The 19,057-nt window shown below is 43.9% G+C and overlaps 1 protein-coding gene across 1 annotated transcript in view; it reads right to left on the reverse strand.

The window, feature by feature from the left end:
- Nucleotides 1–19,057, reverse strand: part of rhbdl1 (rhomboid, veinlet-like 1 (Drosophila)) — a 79,532-nt gene that overhangs the window by 41,387 nt on the left and 19,088 nt on the right. Inside the window, exons 3-5 of the mRNA XM_088936281.1 lie at nucleotides 6,567–6,791; nucleotides 2,294–2,442; nucleotides 1,233–1,345 (exon numbers count right to left, since the gene is read on the reverse strand). Coding sequence (XP_088792407.1) covers nucleotides 1,233–1,345; nucleotides 2,294–2,442; nucleotides 6,567–6,791 — 487 coding nt within the window. The remainder of the gene's footprint in view (nucleotides 1–1,232; nucleotides 1,346–2,293; nucleotides 2,443–6,566; nucleotides 6,792–19,057) is intronic.

Below are 19,057 nucleotides of genomic sequence, written 5' to 3' on the forward strand. Positions count from 1 at the left end.
GGTAATTGTCCACAATCCTTTAATGTATGGTACATTTAAAAGACACTCTTGCCACTTATTTATAATCCACGTTTTTGTTCTCTATGTAAGTTAGAGCTGTTCAGAGGACAGAATGCACATGAGCAGTGATGCCATGTCATAAAAACTGCCAGGTTGAAAGCATTCAGTTTAGACTACACTGAATTAAGAGACCCAAAATAAAAGGGATGTAAAATCCTTAATTACGAGGTGCCCTGTAATTGAAGTCAAATTCACTGTCAACTGGTTATCTTTCACCACTACTGTCACGATGTGATAACAGCAGCTCTGTAAGCTGAATAAATAAGGCGGAGAAGGTGCTGTTTCTTGTGTGCAGATCAAAGGAAATTGTGTTTTTTGTTAGAAGAGAGTCCAGCACCCTTCAGTTGTCTAGTGGCGCTCTGGTGAGCACAGCTTAAGTGCTTACACGGAGTGTGTTGTTACAGGGGGCACTGAGAGGAGGGACAGGGCAAAATTCGAATAGTAAACAATGACACCCCCAGCAAGAGGCTCAGGCTGATATGAACATTGCCCGGACAAATGCGTATGGAGTCACATGATTGCTGTGCAGTGCGAGATGAATCCTGTGAAAATTATGGTCAATACATTGATCCGCAATACCTTTAATTTCATTACTATTAATCCGCAGAATTCATCATATTTAAGGAAAATAGGACTATACAGTTTCCGCCTGGGGAAAAGGTGTTCACTCTGTGCGGACACTGCTTTCAAAGCAGATGGTGCAGTAAATGAAATTCTAATGTTTTGCATGCCACCGTAAATAATGATTAGATAACTCTAGAACAAAACCATTCATGCAGCTTTTACTACAGGGTGCTAAACAGCAAACATCCCTCCTCCTGTTCCTAATGGTCTTGTCTGCTCTTAAGTGCCAGAGCTGGGATTTTCACTCTCTGGACTCCTGTAATTCTCTCTCACTTCATGTCCAGTCAGCTCAAGTGTGGCTCAGAATATTGTAATCACAGGAGCCTAGCGATCGCCCAGTCAGAATTATTTATGTACATCTTAGAGGACAAGCGCTTTGGGATTATCTTTTGAAAACATCTTTGATTTCAGTCATGTCTCGCGCCAGGACGGCAGCCTGGAGCAAATTCACCACCAGCCTAGATCTTTGCGGTTTTTTTTTCAGCACGTCACGATGGGCGCAGGATTTCATTCAGCGAACCCAGGTTTTGCCTTGCCCGTGCACTCACCCGCCACCACCCCTGCCATGTACAGGAGGCTGATCCGAAGGATGCCATGGACCATTTCGAGGGGCACGCCAATCATCAGCTGGAGGAGAGCGTTGAATCCGAGCTGCTCCAGCCTGCGGGAGCACAGACCACCGGTCAGGATCCCAGCCAATTTCCACCCCCTCTGCCCCTCCAGCCCCCCCCCCACCCCCCGCCTTTTAAAATTTCACTCTCGATGGTTACTTTCATCCGGACCTGAATAACAGAAATAAAAATCAAGGAGAGCACGAGGAGAAGGTGGGAAGTAGCTAAGGACACAGGACATTTAAAATGAGTCAGCTTGTGAGTATTGCTGTTTAAAAGAGATCATGCGGAACTCGGAGAATTCTGGGACCCAAAAGTAGCCGATCTGTATAAGCAAAGGCTGCCAAGCCGTCTCAAATGTAACAGGCAGCCTGTAGGTTATATCGTGTCAGGAAGAGGTGTGGCAATAGGCCTTAGACCCAGTGAAAGGAGCAGGAAGATGAAGGCCAAGCTATGTCCATTGGCATTGTCCTGCTGAGAAGGTCATTTTGAATATAACAAGAAAGCAATATGTGGAGCTGTGGCTACTGATATCCTGTTCAGCCCCTGGATCTGCCATTGAGTTATATAGCACATTGTCAGAGAACATTTAATGAACCTCCTTGGGCTTTGTGCTTCTGATGAAACTTCAATCACAGCACAGAATGATCATAGTATAAGAACCACCAGCATCACCAGTTAGGCTCCTTTTATTCGGTCCCTCAATATTTCACTCCCAGCCTGCCTAAGCGGTTCAGTATTGATCAATTGTAGGTGGTTTGGTGGTTCGGTAGGGAAGGAAAAATCTTTTCACCAGGTGATTTCAGTTCAGGCCCTGGCACTGCTACTGCATCGCTGCGTGCCTCCCAACTTTTGAGCAACTTTTGAAACCTTCACCTTTTCCGCACCCACTTTAAGAAACTACAGGAGTAGAAATACAAGGTTCATCGCTAATTAAGTCACTTGGCAATGAAAAAAATCCCCTTCTATGCGAATAGTTACTGAACTTCATCTCTTACCCAACATGCATGAACATGTAGCTGAAGAAACGCCACACTTGTGCCCTGTGGCCAGGATGGTACACCAGGGGACTCTTCATGAAGTCTGGCTGGTAGGTCTGTAGAACCCACTTGTTTAGCATGATGCCGTAACACAGAAACACAATGATCTGGGAAAGAGCAAAAAGGAGGAACTCGAATTAAACAGAGTCATGTTACCACTCTGTGATCTCCAGTCCTAAGCAGCACACTGTCTGTGTTTTTCTTGATAGAAGCTTTCCTAGACATTTTCAGGACCCTCTACTGCTTGAGCTGCTCAGGGGCCCAAACCCTATGTCATTTTATAGTTGCAGCACACAAAAAGGAAAAATATCAAACATAATGTTTTGTTTTTTGTCCTAGATTTAATTAGGTTTTTGCACAAAACAATGAACAACCTTAATACAAGAGGAGAGGAGAATCAAAATCACAGCTTCTGCCTTGTGCGGGATTTGCACTCATATTTTGTTCCCAAGAAAACACAGCGACAGGACAGGACAACAGGCGGAGCAGCTACAGCTCTGCTGTACAACTGGTGCTTTAATTGGGCCTGACACAATGAAATGTAACTCGAGCAAAACCCTCCACCCAGAAAGGCCTTGACATCGATTTAGAAGAACAATATGAGGGCTCCTGAGAGATTCACCCACGAGCAGTGGGGGAATCTGGAGGACATCTCCATCGTTCATTAATAATAATAATAATTGCTTACACTTATGTAGTGCTTTTCTGGACACTCCACTCAAAGCGCTTTACAGGTAATGGGGACTCCCCTCCACCACCACCAGTGTGCAGCCCCACCTGGATGATGCGACAGCAGCCATAGTGCGCCAGAACGCTCACCACACACCAGCTATCAGTGGGGAGGAGAGCAGAGTAATGAAGCCAATTCATAGATGGGGATTATTAGGAGGCCATGATTGGTAAGGGCCAATAGGAAATGTGGCCAGGACGCCGGGGTAACACCCCTACTTTTTTCGAGAAACGCCCTGGGATTTTTTAATAACCACAGAGAGTCAGGACCTCGGTTTTACGTCTTTTCTGAAGGGCGGTACCCTTTTACAGTACAGTGTCCCCGTCACTATACTGGGGCATTAGGACCCACATGGACCGCAGGGTGAGCGCCCCCTGCTGGCCCCACTAACACCTCTTCCAGCAGCAACCTTAGTTTTTCCCAGGAGGTCTCCCATCCAGGTACTGACCAGGCTCACACCTGCTGAGCGTTTCAGCTGCACAGTGGGCTGGGTAGGTTTGAGCTACCTGAGCCACCCTCAGCTTTCCATGACTTACCCAGAGACAGATACACCACTCCTCCGGTCAATGTTGACTCGCCTTGGGCTCTGGTGAGCTAGCAGATTGAAAATTGGCAGATGGCTGTGACAAGAGTCAATGTTGCAGGAAAAATGTGCCCCCCACCCTGAACCCCCCCAGGCCCAAGCTGACAGGAATGTCAGATCAGTTCAGTTGAGAGGATTAATGACTGGGGGCAGAAAAAGAAAATCGCGTAGTGTAACGGCCCTGTCTTCCCAGTCTGAAACGTTCTTTGTCAGTTATTTCACTGACACAACTCATTTACAAGGACAATTACATCTGCTCAGCTCAAACGGGCCTCAGATTGTCCCCAGAGCTCCTCTGGATTACAGGAGCCCTGCGATCGCCCTGTCAGAATTATTTATTTACATCTTACAGGATAAAATGCTTTGGGATTCATTTTTTGTAACTTCATTTCACTAAAGTCTCTGGCTGGGACTCTGCTGGAACACGGACAGTTAGCAACAACAAATCTGCAACATAGTCAGCGGCATTTTCCTGGATGTTTTATGTTTCATTGTACCAGTGCAAGTGGAACAGAGGATTCATTTAAATTAATAAAGCCTTGGAAAATTAAAGACTCAGTTTGTTTTTAGCATCGTCCAAATGACTTTCATGAGCTGCATACTAAAACGCACTTTTGGTTCTTTTTCCACAGATGAAGTGATTTTTTTCTAAGACAGAAAGGAGATTGTAGGGTTTGTGGGGGTCACCTGCACTGTGGTCAAGAGCTGTGCCAAATGACCCTTTTCCCATTTTGCTCTCCTCTTGCTTTTTGTAACCCGAACAAAATTAAACAGACCTACCCTAAAAACAAAATAAAGAAAAAGGTCTTTTTTTCCTCTTTTTCTGGGGGGTGAGAGCTAATAGGATCAGCCCAAGCTGAAGTGATGACAGCCTTCACAAGTGGTTACAGTGATGCACAATAATGAGAAAACAGCAGAGCGCAAGAGGAGGAAAGAACCTGCAAACAACAGTGCTTCTGGAACCATCTTCCACACAATGGCTGGGGGGAGGACAGCAACATTGTTCATTCCTCTTCAGCGTAACGCTGAGATTCAACGAGACCTTTTACCCCTCATCAGATAACCCCCTATTCTTCTGCAGTATGCTACTGACCCGAATTTGATAACACACTTACACGTCCTCTTGTACAGCTGGCAAGGGTGTGTCTGATGCTGTATGTGTGGGACATCTGAAAACCGTTGACATCACTGGTCTAGGGGCACAAAAAGGAACTTGAGTACCGTAACACCACGCATCCTACGCGGCACGGGTGGCACGGTGATGTGGGTGTAGCTCTGCAGCCTCATAGCTCCAGGGCTCCAGATTCAATTCTGGCCTGGGCACCTTGCCTGTGGAGTCTGCATGTTCTCGCAGGGACTACATGGGCTTTTGCAAGGTGCTTTGGATTCTGCTCACAGCCCAGTCAGATGCTGCCTACAGCAGGTTCGATGACGTCACCTGTGTGAGTGTGTGCCCTGCCATTGACTGGTATCCCATCGAGGGTGAACTCTGCCTGCTGCCCATTGTCTGCCATGTTGAAGTTCAGCTCACCACCAACCCTGTATTGGACTAAGCAGTTATTGACCATGAACGGATGCATCGTCTCTGGCTTGATACAGCATTCCCTATTCTCCTCTCTCTCACCCCTGCCATTCCATTGAGTAACTGTGGACATAGTGGGATACCCCTTCTGTCCATCACACACTGGAGAATTAATATTCCTGGAAAAGTGCTTTAAACCACTAAGCTTTGTCGGTACGACTGGCGTGCCATCACTCAAGATGCACAGGCTCTCAGTAGGAACTGGAAGCCTCATTTTAATCCCCCTTCTTGCCTCTCTGAATTTAAAGCAGAACAGCAGCAGAAACCCCTAGACTTATCACAGTGGGAGCAGACTTTGCACTCATACCAGACTTATGGAGTAAGTATTAAAACAGGCCTCTAATCAATAGTCATTACAGTTGCCCATGCAGCGGGCAAGTCATTTATTTCAGTTACAATTGCCTCTGTTGAGAGAGTGATGGTAGTAATTTATAAAGGAAATTAATTATTTGTCAGCTCAGGTAATAGATATTCTCACTGCCAGCAATGCTGTTATTAATATATATATTGCCAGAGGATGAATAGATAAAAAGTCCTTTTTGCTGTTGTTTTGATGGAATACAAAACTACAGCACATGAGAACATTAACATTTTCTACTGCTTACTCTACTGTAGGGGTATTACTTTGGTGTCCTGGCCAAATTTCCCCCTGGCCTTTACCAATCAGAGTCTCCTAATAATCCCCCTCTCTGAACTGGCTTCATCACTCTGCTCTCCTCCCCACTGAGAGCTGGTGTGTGGCGAGTGTACTGGTGCTCTATGACTGCAGTTGCATCATCCAGGTGGGGACAACCGAACAGGTGGAGGGGAGTCCTCATTATTGAGTGCTATGAAGTGTTGTGTCCAGAAAAACACTATATATGATTATTGACTACTACTACTGCCGTTGCTGCTGCTGCTGCTACAACTACCAAATTCAGGAGTGGATTGTATTGGGGAACATGACAATTAGGCCAGCTTTAGAATAGTCCAGGCATTGTGTTCATTGTTCTTAAAATTGTTCCCATTTTAGTCTACAGAGGTACACAGCAGTTTTGCTACCTGCAGGACTGTGCCATTATGGTTAGTGATCTACCTTATGAAGGGAACACGATGGATCAGCTATGATCAAAGTGTCCTAAGGACATGGAGAATACTTGTAATATAACCTGTGGACTGTGTGTGAATCACTTTTCACCATTATTTTTGGAAACCGAGAATTTTGTGAGAGGTAAAACCGAATTAGTATGGTGTCTTGTTTAACCACGATGGCTTCATGCTCTGGTAGTCAGAAACACCATCCCGGCTCCGGCCAGCTCAGAGTGGGCCGTCTCCGCGGTGTCCCCAAGCCCCGTACCTGCACGACGGTGACGATGGCCATGAAGACGGGCGGGGGGCACAGGCGGCTCTGGTGGAAGTACCAGCGCCGGTCGGTCTCGCAGGGCAGGATCTCGTAGGCCACATAGCGCACAAAGCGCTTGTACACGCCCAGGCCTGTCTCGTCCAGCAGGATCTCCCTCTGCAGCGTGCGGCGCCCGTTGGCGATGGCGCGGCGGAAGCTGCTGGAACGCTTGCTGCTCATCTGGGCCGGCGGAGAGGAGGAGGGAGAGAGAGAGAGAGAGAGACAGTGTGGTGCGAGCCGAGAGGCAGACGCAGCTGCCCACTGGAATGAACGCTGGATAGGGTCAGACCGAGGAGGCCTGGCTGTTTCACTATGGATGAGCATCCCTAATTGTGCAGCTTCTGCTGTTATATCAGCCTGTGTTGGACAGGGACACCACCTGACTTAAGTTAAACGGCCCCATCTGGGAGTCAAAGCCTCTGTTCTTGCTGCCTCATCGCTATGAATCTCCAGTTTAAATAAAAAACAAACTGAAATAGTTTGCGAGAGAGCAGAGACGAAGAAAGCCAATCAGCCCGGGCTGAAATGAGCTGTCAGCTTATCAAAGGAACGGCAAACCAGGTGGTGCTGCTATCTAGGTTTAGTTAAGGTCTAAACGCTTGCGGCACCTGAAATAAAGCGCACACATGCAGCTCCTTGACACTTCTAAAGCGAAGCAGTGAAAGCAGTAAAGACTTGGCAGGGAAGCTTAAAACAAAGACCAATTAAGCCATTATACTGCAATTTTCTGTAATGGTGAAGGCTTTTTAGGTTAAAACAAAATATGTGTGACTAAAAAATGCACTGAAGGTATAACTGATTAACAAAACACTAAATCTTTTGCACAACTGTATACAAACTGCAGTCCATTGGATGTCTGTGAATAGGCTGCATTTTTTTGTGTGTAATGGGATGATGGGGTCAGATCATGGACCATTTTGAGAGGTGAACGGATTCGTTAAAGCTAGACCACCTGACCAGCGACAGTACTAATTACCAAAGGTGAGATCAGTAATTACAAAGATGATCATCATCTTGTCTGAAAAAGCAAAAAGATGGTGTCATGAGACGGGATCAGGCCTGTTCCACCTGTGCGCAATTAATGGCCTTACCCATCTCAGGTGGATCAGCCTATTGGAGATCTGCCTTGGCTGTGCTCTTGGCTCTGTGGTAATGTTTGCTCTGAACCCAACTCTGTTCTTGAATCCTCAAGTTCCTGCCTTGAGATTTGTCATGGATTTGCTTCTCTCTGACCTTGTCTCCTGCATTTGCCCCACTGGGCCTTGAACTGTGACCTTGGTTCTGACCAGAACTGACTATTTGCCTGCTCACTCCAGCCTGCCTGCGCTTGCTCACTTACCAGTCCCACCCTGCACCTGGGTTCTTCTCATGACCCAATGAACACTGTTTTACTCCAGTATGAGCAGCAGTATTACACTCTCGGTTACAGATACACTGTGAGTATTGACTATATCATTAGTAGTATGTGTGTAGGATTTCCCAGGTGTTTAACTGGCCACGTTGCTCCACGATTGAGTCAGCCAGAATATTACAGACTTGCTGTGTCTCTTTGTGAACTTGTAGTGAGAGCTGCATCAGTCCTTCAAATGGTGAACACTCTTGCTACTGTGCTACAATACACAGCAGATGGTGTTTTTCATAAGGAAGTCCCACCCTTGTCCCTGGGCTACAGGTTACAACAGTAGATCTGAGCTAATTAGCAGTGGATGAATAGAATATGCAGGGGAGGGGCTGGCGGTATGCAAAAATATAATACACAAAAGGAGGACAAATGGAAAATGGTGTTAAAGAGAGTCCCTACAGATCCTAGGGTCTCCCCATTAAAGTAACAGGTCTGACTGTATTACATGGGCATATAATGTATAATATACATTATATGTATAATATGGGTGGAGCGGTGGCACTGTGGCTGGAAAGTTGCCGGTTCAAATCCCGCAGCCGGCAGAGGAATCCTACTCTGTTGGGCCCCTGAGCAAGGCCCTGAACCCCAGCTATTCCAGGGGCGCTGTATAAATGGCTGACCCTGCGCTCTGATCCCAAACTTCTCTCTCCCCGGCCGTGGTCTTATCTCTTATATCACAAACATATCTCAAGGCTTGAAATTGTATAGCTACTGTATCTTGAATTCAGTGCATCATTTGTGGCCTTGAAAAACTTTCAGTTGAGCCAACAATTAGAAATCCACTGATTAGCTACAGTTGGCTGAAAAGAAACAACGAAAGACCTATCGGCGTGCCAGGAGCTTTAAACTCATGCTTTACATTTTTAATAAATGTAAGACCGTAACTTTCTTACCAATGTTCTTCGGCCACAATCATCAGGCTGTGAATGTTTCTGCCGTGTTGAAGGCATGCTGCTTAAAATCACTGTGCAGCAAATCCTGCACTTGAATTATTACTGTCTGCACAGATCTCGCACTGTGTTTTGGCTGAACCGCGTAACGCATCCCATAAAGCATACCTTGCAATTTATTAGATGGCTCTCCCAGGTATTACATTACACAAGTCGATAATGAGAATAAAAAGGTTATGGAACAAAGAGAAAAAATAAAGCAAAGCAAAGAAAGGAATTGTGCCCAGATTACTAGTTTTTAAGAATTAATTCTCTGTTGTTGCTGGTGCAGTCCTACAGCACTGAAGTAGAAGTAAAGATGGACCTGAACAGAGAGAGAGAAATTCAACCTGATGTTTTAAAGGAAGCTTAAAGACCACTTTGTTGCCACTGAGTTTAAAAACAGCAGCTGCGTGTGTACCCTTAGCTGATAACCGCTAAAGTGCTGATGCCCTTTCCTGACATCAATGAATAAAACAGAACTCTCTTTTGTATGGAGGAGTAGGCGATTTTTAAATTATGGATGTAATCTGAATTATCCCTCTTTCATGCAAAAACGGAAGCTCTGAGTCACAGTTCTTCCTTTCCTTTTGGGGAAAAAAAAAACTATTTTCTCTTTTTCAAAAATAAAACACCACAGATGGGTTTACTGAGGATGTCTTAGTAAGCCTGGAAAATTCACACAGCAGTTCTGCCACTCTAAAGAGCTTGCTCTGTAGGAGACAGCCAGGTCTTAAGGAAGAAAGATAAGAGCTGCCTCTTAGTATACTATGCCAGCCTTAGGTAAGATGAAAACAAGCTGTTGGGGTTTGTGTAATGATAGTGTGGCAAGTCTGATTTTTATAGCATTTTAACACAATGTCACACTAAGTCACAATGTTGCTGAGGTTTAGCTGATTCCAGTCTGGGGTGAGCCCGTAGCTCATTTTGACCAGGATTTCTCAATTGGAGGTGGAACATAACTGGCTAAGTGCCGCTAAAGCATGGAAGTTTTCAAGTCAGCTGGAACACCCTCAGCTGTGACCATACAACAGCGCCTCCTGTGGCTTTCCCGGTTCCTGCAATCGCGCAGTGCTGTCAGCTCACCTGAGCTGGGTGGACCACGGCATTCTTGCAGTGTGAAAAACATGCTCTGGAAGAATGCACGAGCAGTCCTCAGCCACCGTGGCACAAAGGTCATCATGTAAAACCAATTGTTGCGGACAAGAGCCTACAATGTCCTGTGCTTGGCGCTGTAAGATCACAGAGGAAGAGAGCTGAGCTAATCTGGGGATAATGGGAAGATAAATGACTAATTACATGTTTTGAGGCGACAAACAGCAAGGAACAATGTGATACTTTGCTGTGTTCGTACACAAATGCTTTAAACTAGTATGTATTACACTTAAATAGGTAAATCCAACTTCTTAAATGGATTTCTGCATGTCCTTGTAAAATGTACTCTTAAAAGAAGAAGAAAAACACAACTGACTAAATGTCGATCATTTGTTAAATGAAATAAAAACTCATAGAAATAAAAACAGGTCAGCTTTGTAACCTTTGGTACCGGTGGAAACTGTTTCAGAGTGCAACAGTGTAACATTGTGCTTCTGAGGAGAACAGAGGACAGTGGTAGGAAAGTAACAAACTGCTACTTACTAATCACACTTACTGATACATAATATCCCCATCATATTTTTAGGCACAAAACTACAACACTCAATGTTTCTTCTTTTCCAGGTTGTAAGATCTTTTTATTCATCTACTAAATGACTGATGATGACTAAGTACCTACTGTCATTTTAATACATGCACCAAGAAAAGGAAAGAAAAAAAATCATTTACATAGCTTCTTACTCATTTAATTACTTTCAGAATTAAAGGCTAAGTGGTAACTACTGCTAACTGTAATGATTAAAAAAAGCAGAAGACAACAGATCAAAAAATGATACAAAACGTGACAGTATTCATCTTACACTAGTACTAGTGCACACATTTATACTGTCAAGGTTAGAAAGACGCTTATTGATCCAGTAGTTTATTCACTAAATTAATACTACTAGCAAATAATACATTATATTATGATATATAATATATTATATATTATAAATAATATATTATAATATATTAAAGTATATATTATATACTGCAAAGGAACAATAGGCTTATTCCCTGCTGAAAAAAAGAAGAAAGAAAACACAACGTTTCGGCCGTGGAGCCTTCTTCAGGTGAAGACGAAGGCTCCTGAAGAAGTTCCTGAAGAAGGCTCCACGGCCGAAACGTTGTGTTTTCTTTCTTCTTTTTTTTTCAGCAGGGAATAAACCTATTAGTTGTTCCTTTGCAGCCTACGCATGCTGATGCAGCCACCCACCTGAACTACTATATTATATACTGTAGATTAGTGATCATATTAACCAGTTCATAGACAGAACTTTTAAGCTCAAAATCCTAGTCCAAATCTTCTATGATTATTTTACTTATTGACTAACCCACTTTAATAACCTCCCCTAAAGAAATATTGTCTTTTTTCCTAACCCCCTATTTGTAACAGTATAAAGGTCAGTTTTAGAGATCGGAGCTCATTCGGATTCATAGCTTTAGTCAATACAGTATATATAAAAATACTTTACACACACTGTCTGAAAGCAAGCGGTGAGTAAGCAGATTTCGAAATGGGGCTGGAAAGTTTGTGCAGACCCAAAGTGAGACGGGAAGGAATTAGGATGCAAAGCTGAGCAACAGTCAGGGGCCTGGTGCCTGCAGATAACCGAGACAAATTCATATTCATGACATCATGATGAGATGCAGAACTGCATATTAAAGCAGCCTCCCTATTTCACGATTACAAGCAAAGGCGCTGAAAATGCAATTTAATGCACATTAGTACAAAGATGAGAAAGAAATTACACCGCATGTGAAGTTCACATGCCATGGGGAAAAATATCCACAATAAAGTGACAGCAGAAAAACAAATGTTTCTTTGTTTTTTATGGTGTATCTCCTTTTCTGGAACCCAGTGTGCAGAGGATTAAACAGAAGCGCCGGAGAATAGCAGAGCTGGTAGCACCATTGCCATTCTTGTCGTTCATATTTCATTCCATCCTTTTGGATCTGATGCAATTCTTTAAAAGTTACAGTGTGGTGACCTTCGTGTTTTCCCTTAAATGCCCACCTGCCTGTCTCTCTCTGACACTTTTGTGGCACAGAGCTTCTTTCCAGCAGATGGGCAGACCCAGTTGTCGCTGTGCTTCACCACCGGCGCTGGCCAACGGCTGCTTTAAGCGGGTTTTAATTCTCTTTGAAGTGAGCGCATGAAAGTAAAATCAGACAATGGGCATGTGAACGGAATTCTGTCCACCAAACAGCAGCGAGCCTCTGTGACCAAAATTGTAACGAGCTTACTCTACACACTCAAAGCCCTCAAAGCTCAAAGCTCTCTACACACTTAAATTTTGCATGTCTGCGAACGTCCAGAAGAAAGGGAATTATTCCTTTTTCTGTGACTGTATTACCTCTCGCATTAACTCTGCCCTCAGATACATCACTCGGTGTTAATGAGCATAAGCAGACACTTTACCTGTGACTTACAGTACCCATAAGTGCAGTAGCTAGAATGGCATACAGTATGTACAGCACATATACCTTTACCAGAAACCACAAAGGGCACTTGAGATCAACTAACCTTGTCTGTGTTCCCTTTTTTTAAAAAAATGAACTTGCCTGCATGACATACCCTGGTTCCAAATGATTTTGAGCTACTAGATTTTGAGCTACTACTAGATAGAAGTAGACCTCCATCAGCCACCTTGCCTTTTATCTCATCTGGAACAAGAGCAGAGTTCGGGTGTGATTTTTGTTCACACCAAGACTCTAACTTAATTTCTGAACTAGTTTTAGAGCCATGTGAGGCCCTTATATCAAGGAGTAAGTCATGTAAGTGACATAGATGAGGGATAGAGGAATACCCAACAGCTCTTTAGCTAGATCTTATGCTGAGAGCACATGAGGGCGATTTCGGTGGAGTACCACACTCAAGAGGACCATGGCCTTGTGCACAGCAAAGCCACAAGCGTATGACTTATATTCCACGGCCTGAACCATACTACCCTCTTACAAGGAGCGCAGCCTCTTACAGCCCTTATGCTCACAAGTTTATATTACCGATGAGCAATATTTACATTTTCTCCACATTACGAGTGTATGGAAGAGTGAATACTCAATTTGACCCCCAAGGCAACATTTTTGTTGTTAAATGACCTAGTGCTTAATTGGCAACCACTCGCAATGAAATGATGAGTGTTCTGACACATTATCATTCAACAACAAGTGAGGAACACAACCTCCCACTGCACAGCAATAACCAGCTTTCTTACTAATTGATGCAGTTGCCCGGCTGTCACACTAGATTGCAGTATGGCATTCCAGAGGCTGGTGTACCTGGCAGCACAGATGTACTGTGAACAGATCGGTCTGGAGCTTTTCTGCTGGGGACTGAAACATCTCAACACAAACCTAGTAAAAGAGACTCGGACTCAGGAGCCCACTTGCGGATGACAAACAGGACCAAGCTAGTTACCTGAGGCAATGTAGGCAGAAGAATTAGACTACAGGCCTGTGCTGCAAATTCCTACCGAGAGCATGCTGTGATGATGAGAGTGTGGACCCAGTAAAAAATAAGACTCTGATCTATCCAAGCAACTGGAATTCTGCAAAACAGAAGGGATCAATTATTTCCTTAGTTCTGTTCTTACTATTTTGAGCTAGATCAATGCACGGTTATCAATTCAGCTTGTAGCTGAAAGATGCTTTAAAAAGAAGTGAGTCCCCACTTGTGTGCAGATCATAGAGAATTTGATATTTCAAGCTTGATACCTTATTTTGATTGCATTTGCACAGACAGATGTGTGCAGTTAAGAGTAACGTGAATTATATAAGACTGCACGCTTTAAATATTTTTTTTCCAAAGCACTCCCACAAAACACTGACCTTTCAGACTTCATTACTGGGCTTAAATTAGCTTCAGCATCTGTTGGTTGAATACTTGGTCTGGCCAGAGAGCTAATCCATTTGAAGTGGTAGCATTGGATTAATTAATGAATTCCGTTTTCAATATCAGTTTTAATCCAAAAACTACCAAGCTCTCAAATCATTAAATTTAGTCAAATCCACCGAGAGATGAGTCTTTGCATCCTTTTGATAATCTTTTTAGTGCACTTTCATACAACACAGAATTTTTTATTGAATCAAATGCTCCCTTTTATAGAATTCTTCATGTTTTGCTGCTGTGTTATTAGTTTTTTTAGATAGAAATCCTTAATCAAACATGTTGGAACGAAGGAGTAAACAAGTAAGTTAACAGAAATTCTTTGCATTAAAAGAACAATATTTCATCATCACAGCAGTTTGGGCACAAAAAGAACAAGAAAGAGAAAATTTAAGTATAAATAGTGCCGGGATTCTCTGCTTCAGCTGTGTCACCAGTAACACAGTAAACACCAGTAACAGCTAGAAAGCACATCTCATTTCTGTTTTGTAAGTACATACCAGCCCATTCTGCTACTGCTCTGTATTGGAGTGTGGCAGAGTTTTCCTTTACTTTATCTCAGTTTAATGCACTTAACTAAGGGTAAAACCAAACCGCATTCTATCCTTCATTTTCTCCAATGGAGACAGGGAGTTGTGGGCGCTGACACAAACTGTTCAGACACAACTGGGGGGTTCTTTAAAAAACATTCACATTTTGGGATGGATTAGCTACTGAGCAACCAAACTAGTTCTATACACTGAATCTGCTTCTCTAATTTGTTGTTCTGTTCTTAGGCCTTTTCTGTTATCATTATCAACCTTTTTTACCCTGTTTTCTTACCTTCTTTATCGAGTAATATCCCCTCCTAATTTGGAATGACTAATGTTGTACTTGGTACCAGGCTTGGTGCGAACCAACACCTGCAACACCCAGACAAGGAGGCAGAGGACGTGACTCCTCTGACCCATCCGGCTTTGATCTCATTCATTTTTTGGCATGTCTCCATCCCGTGCCACACCAGCACCAGCTAGAGGTTTGATACATCCATAAGGCATGTCCCGGACGACGATCACAATTCCTTCCTCTGCAGCACTCAGCCAGTAGGGTGCCACTGCTTAGGCAATCCAGGTTACAGTCATCTAGTGATACGGTTGAACCCATGGTTAAACCCACTTAAACCTGTGACACCTGGATCAAAAGGCTCAGCCAGGAGGAAGGCTGATCAGCCCAATTGCGTTGTTATAATAATAATCACAGCTGCTTACACTTATATAGCGCTTTTCTGGACACTCCACTCAAAGCGCTTTACAGGTAATGGGGATCCCCTCCACCACCACCAGTGTGCAGCCCCACCTGGATGATGTGACAGCAGCCATAGTGCGCCAGAACACTCACCACACACCAGCTCTCAGTGGGGAGGAGAGCAGAGTAATGAAGCCAATTCATAGATGGGGATTATTAGGAGGCCATGATTGATAAGGGCCAATGGAAAATTTGGCTAGGACGCTGGGGTTACACCCCTACTCTTTTCGAGAAACGCCCTGGGATTTTTAATGACCACAGACAGTCAGTACCTCGGTTTTATGTCTCATCTGAAGGACGGTCCTTGTTTACAGTATAGTGTCCCCATCACTATACTGGGGCATTAGGACCCACATGGACCGCAGGGTGAACACCTCCTGCTGGCCCCCCATGTTGCTCTTAACATCGTCTAATGCAGCCACAACACTAACATTGCGAAACCACAGCAATGCAGTCCTTGAGCAACAGCAGTTCTAAAGCTGGACTTTATTGCTGGACAACAGAAATATGTGACAAATCATTTCTTACTTGGGTCTCTAACAACATATTCCAAAGGTATGAAGGAAAAAAAATATGTATTTTCTCAAAGAGTAGTTAGCATTAGAATTAAAGTGGATTAGAGTCTTCTAAAGTAAATAACACTCAAAACCTATTTTAATAATCTGCATAGACTGATGAAATGAAAGGCTACAGATGTACAGCAAATGTACTGTAGCTTTCTGAAATGATGGAACAAGCAAAGGTTTATTCTATGCTGAAAAGAGAAGAAAAGAACAAAATCCAAAGAAGACTCCACAGCCGAAACGTTGTGTTTTTCTTCTCTTTTCCGCATAGAATAAACCTTTCCTTTGCAGCCTACGCATGCTGACACAGCTCCCTACTTCAGCTGCTTTCTAAAATTATTCTGAAAGCACCTATAATATTACCTAATAATATAATAGAACCTTTAATTATAATATTATATGCTATATAATGCAAAATTATTTTCACTACAATGAATCCACACCTACAATGAAGTGATGTACAGTATTGCTGTATGAAATGGAGACCAATACCATTTAAAAAAACTTCTAAAATGACCTGCAGTCTTTATCGTATTTCACATTGCTATGGTCATGTGTGTCCCCTATGTGCAGTTGTTATTGCTATTTATTCCAGGGGTAAAACTAATAGCAATCCCTTGTTGAAGTCAGGCTGTAAGACTTACAGTAAGTGGCATATGTCACATCCTTCAGTAGAGCTGTTCAGGATTTTGAGCAGCACACCTGTCAGCGAGGCCACACGCTATATCGCAATTGCAGAGGCATCCTAACATCCTTGAGTCTCTTAGGTACTCATGACTGATTCTACAGTTTTTTTAAAATGGTCAGGTGGAAATATTAACCAGCCTGTTGGATTTGTTTGGGCAAGTGTTGAGCTGTATTCACCCAGCACAACCCAGCCTGTTACAGCTACAGCCAAACAGAATGTCTGCCAGTCCAAGCCCCAGCGCTGTTAAGTGTCACAAGGCTAAAGGCCTTCATTTCTCATTCACCTAGGCATCATGGCATCCAACAAGACAATAGAACAGGACTCATTCAGACTAAAAACCGAGCAACAAGCAGAGAACAGTGAGATTCTGAATTTTGTGTTTAGAACCCGTGTGTCACTGCTGGCTCTGAACCTGACTTTCATGATCTTTTTAGTTTATAGACTGAAAAGTTCCTCACCTTGAACATTGGCTGGGCTCCACGTTCATGTCGCTGTTTGAATGTGACCGCGACAGGAGCTAGCAGGAGGAGGGGTGAAATAAGTCACCCTGGGCTACCTGGCAAAACTGCATTTTCTCCGACTTCCCCAGTGTCTGCAGTGACATCAGTGAGCGACGTCCTGCTCCTCCAATCAGAGCTAATCAATCCTATCAGACTTGTAATGCGAGCCAAGATGTAAGAAGCAGTTGTCGACTCCAAAATGGGTGGGTGTAAAAGAAGAATTACACAACAATGTCAAAATAATTCCTTTTCAGAAGGAAATGGAGGGCTGCAATTGTGTCTTTGCAATTTATGCAAGTCCTCTAGCTGTCCTGTCGTATAACATCAACCCTCGTGAAGACTGACACCTCAAAGCCGTGTTTCTCCATCCTACATCCCTCCTCAAGATCACTACAGTCCCCTGAGTTTAATTCCAGCTACGTTTTTAATTCCCTAAACCTCTTGTGCACTTTAATCGCTTGGTCAAGCCTTGAAACATTGTCAGTTCTGGAAAAACTGGATGAGGCTCAGGGCAGAAATCGCTACTAACCCTGCAACAAGTGCTGGGGTTCAGAACTCCACTCTTTTTCAGATCCTTTCAATAGCTAGGTCTCTGAAATTTTAAACCATTTGGACACACTTGGAACTCAGGGAACTTATTATGAGAATGCTTGTCAGACTACATTTTAAAACATAGTTCTTTAGCTGAATTTGACTGAGGTGCTCCAAGCAGTGGTGCTTAGTTTGCCAAATGCAAACCTGGGTTTAGACTGCCAGGATATCTGCCCAGTAGCAATCCCCCAGGCTTGCCAGGTACCTCTAAGCTTGCTCCCAGTGTGGACTATGGATACTGTTGGGGACAGCTGCAAGAAATCACAGCACAGCTCAGTGTAGGTTGGAAATTAAGGAGGGCCATCATGAGAGTGAGAAGTGAGACTTCTCTCAGCCCTCAGCTCTATGGGTAGAGGGCATTTCTGTGCACTTTTATACCCTTAGACGCAGCACGAAAAGACTACTTTGCTGCCATGCGTGTTGTGTCAGGAAAATGGAAATATTTGGAAAGGACGTATATTTAACCACCCACAGGGAAATAATACTTCTGCCCTTGGAAAATGCCAGGCAGACAAATACATCTGTTCGTCACACATCTTTTGTAGTCTCAGCCAGTAAAATCACAGACGTCATTGCTACCGACACACACGACTGGTGTCCTGCTTTCAAACATGTCAGAAAATTGGTCTTTACAATACTGACCATTGTACAGCTGATGTGAAATAACGGAACCGCATGGTTCCCAGCCCCCTCGTACCTGTATGAGGGCTGTGCCTTTGAGCAGTTCTGATTAAGAAGTGTCAACTACAAAGGCGAGAGGGTATTAAATGGAAAAAAAGCTCACGATCCCGAATCAAAACACGGCCATGAATCTACGTAATTAGGATCTCAGCAGGAAAAAAAAACAAATATCACAGGGAGTCTGGATTGCAGGATTGAGATCTTGGTTTTCTACACTGTGTAGTGGACAGCAGTGGTATGCAATGAGACAAGAACGGTAGACACAATCTGAATCACTTGAGGGTACATATTTCTAGAGAAAGTGTATTTGTTATGATAAACCCATCCCCTTTAAAAATAAGACACTGCAGGATTTTACCAAATGCACTGTGGATGCAGATTCCAAAAATATTAGGACTTTTGAACAGTTGACTGCTTGTCTCCAGGGGGCGTCCTGTGACTGGGTACAACTTCAGCCAGCTATCTCAATTACTCCTCTGCTATGATGTGCAGCTGACTTGCACGCAGCCCCTGCTGGGCCCAAGCGCGGCTTTTGCAAGCTTGATCAATCGAGGAAGCAGACAGGCCAGCGAGAGGCTCTCTGCCCTCCGCAGGTTCCCTCTAGAGCTCTTCCCACAGCCCCGTCTTCAAAATAATCAGGTTGCAACGTCCCCTGAGAAAATCGCACAATTAAGGCCCCGTGCGCCGCTCGGGAACAGGCAGGGCCTGAAACGGATGTTTATGAACTTCTTCCTGCGCCTGGCTGCTGCCCATGGCGGGGACGAAGCACAGAGGAAAGGGTTGGT

The sequence above is a fragment of the Atractosteus spatula genome, chromosome 18 (genome assembly GCF_055471065.1).
Source record: "Atractosteus spatula isolate fAtrSpa1 chromosome 18, fAtrSpa1.hap1, whole genome shotgun sequence".
Taxonomy (NCBI): Eukaryota; Metazoa; Chordata; class Actinopteri; order Semionotiformes; family Lepisosteidae; genus Atractosteus; species Atractosteus spatula.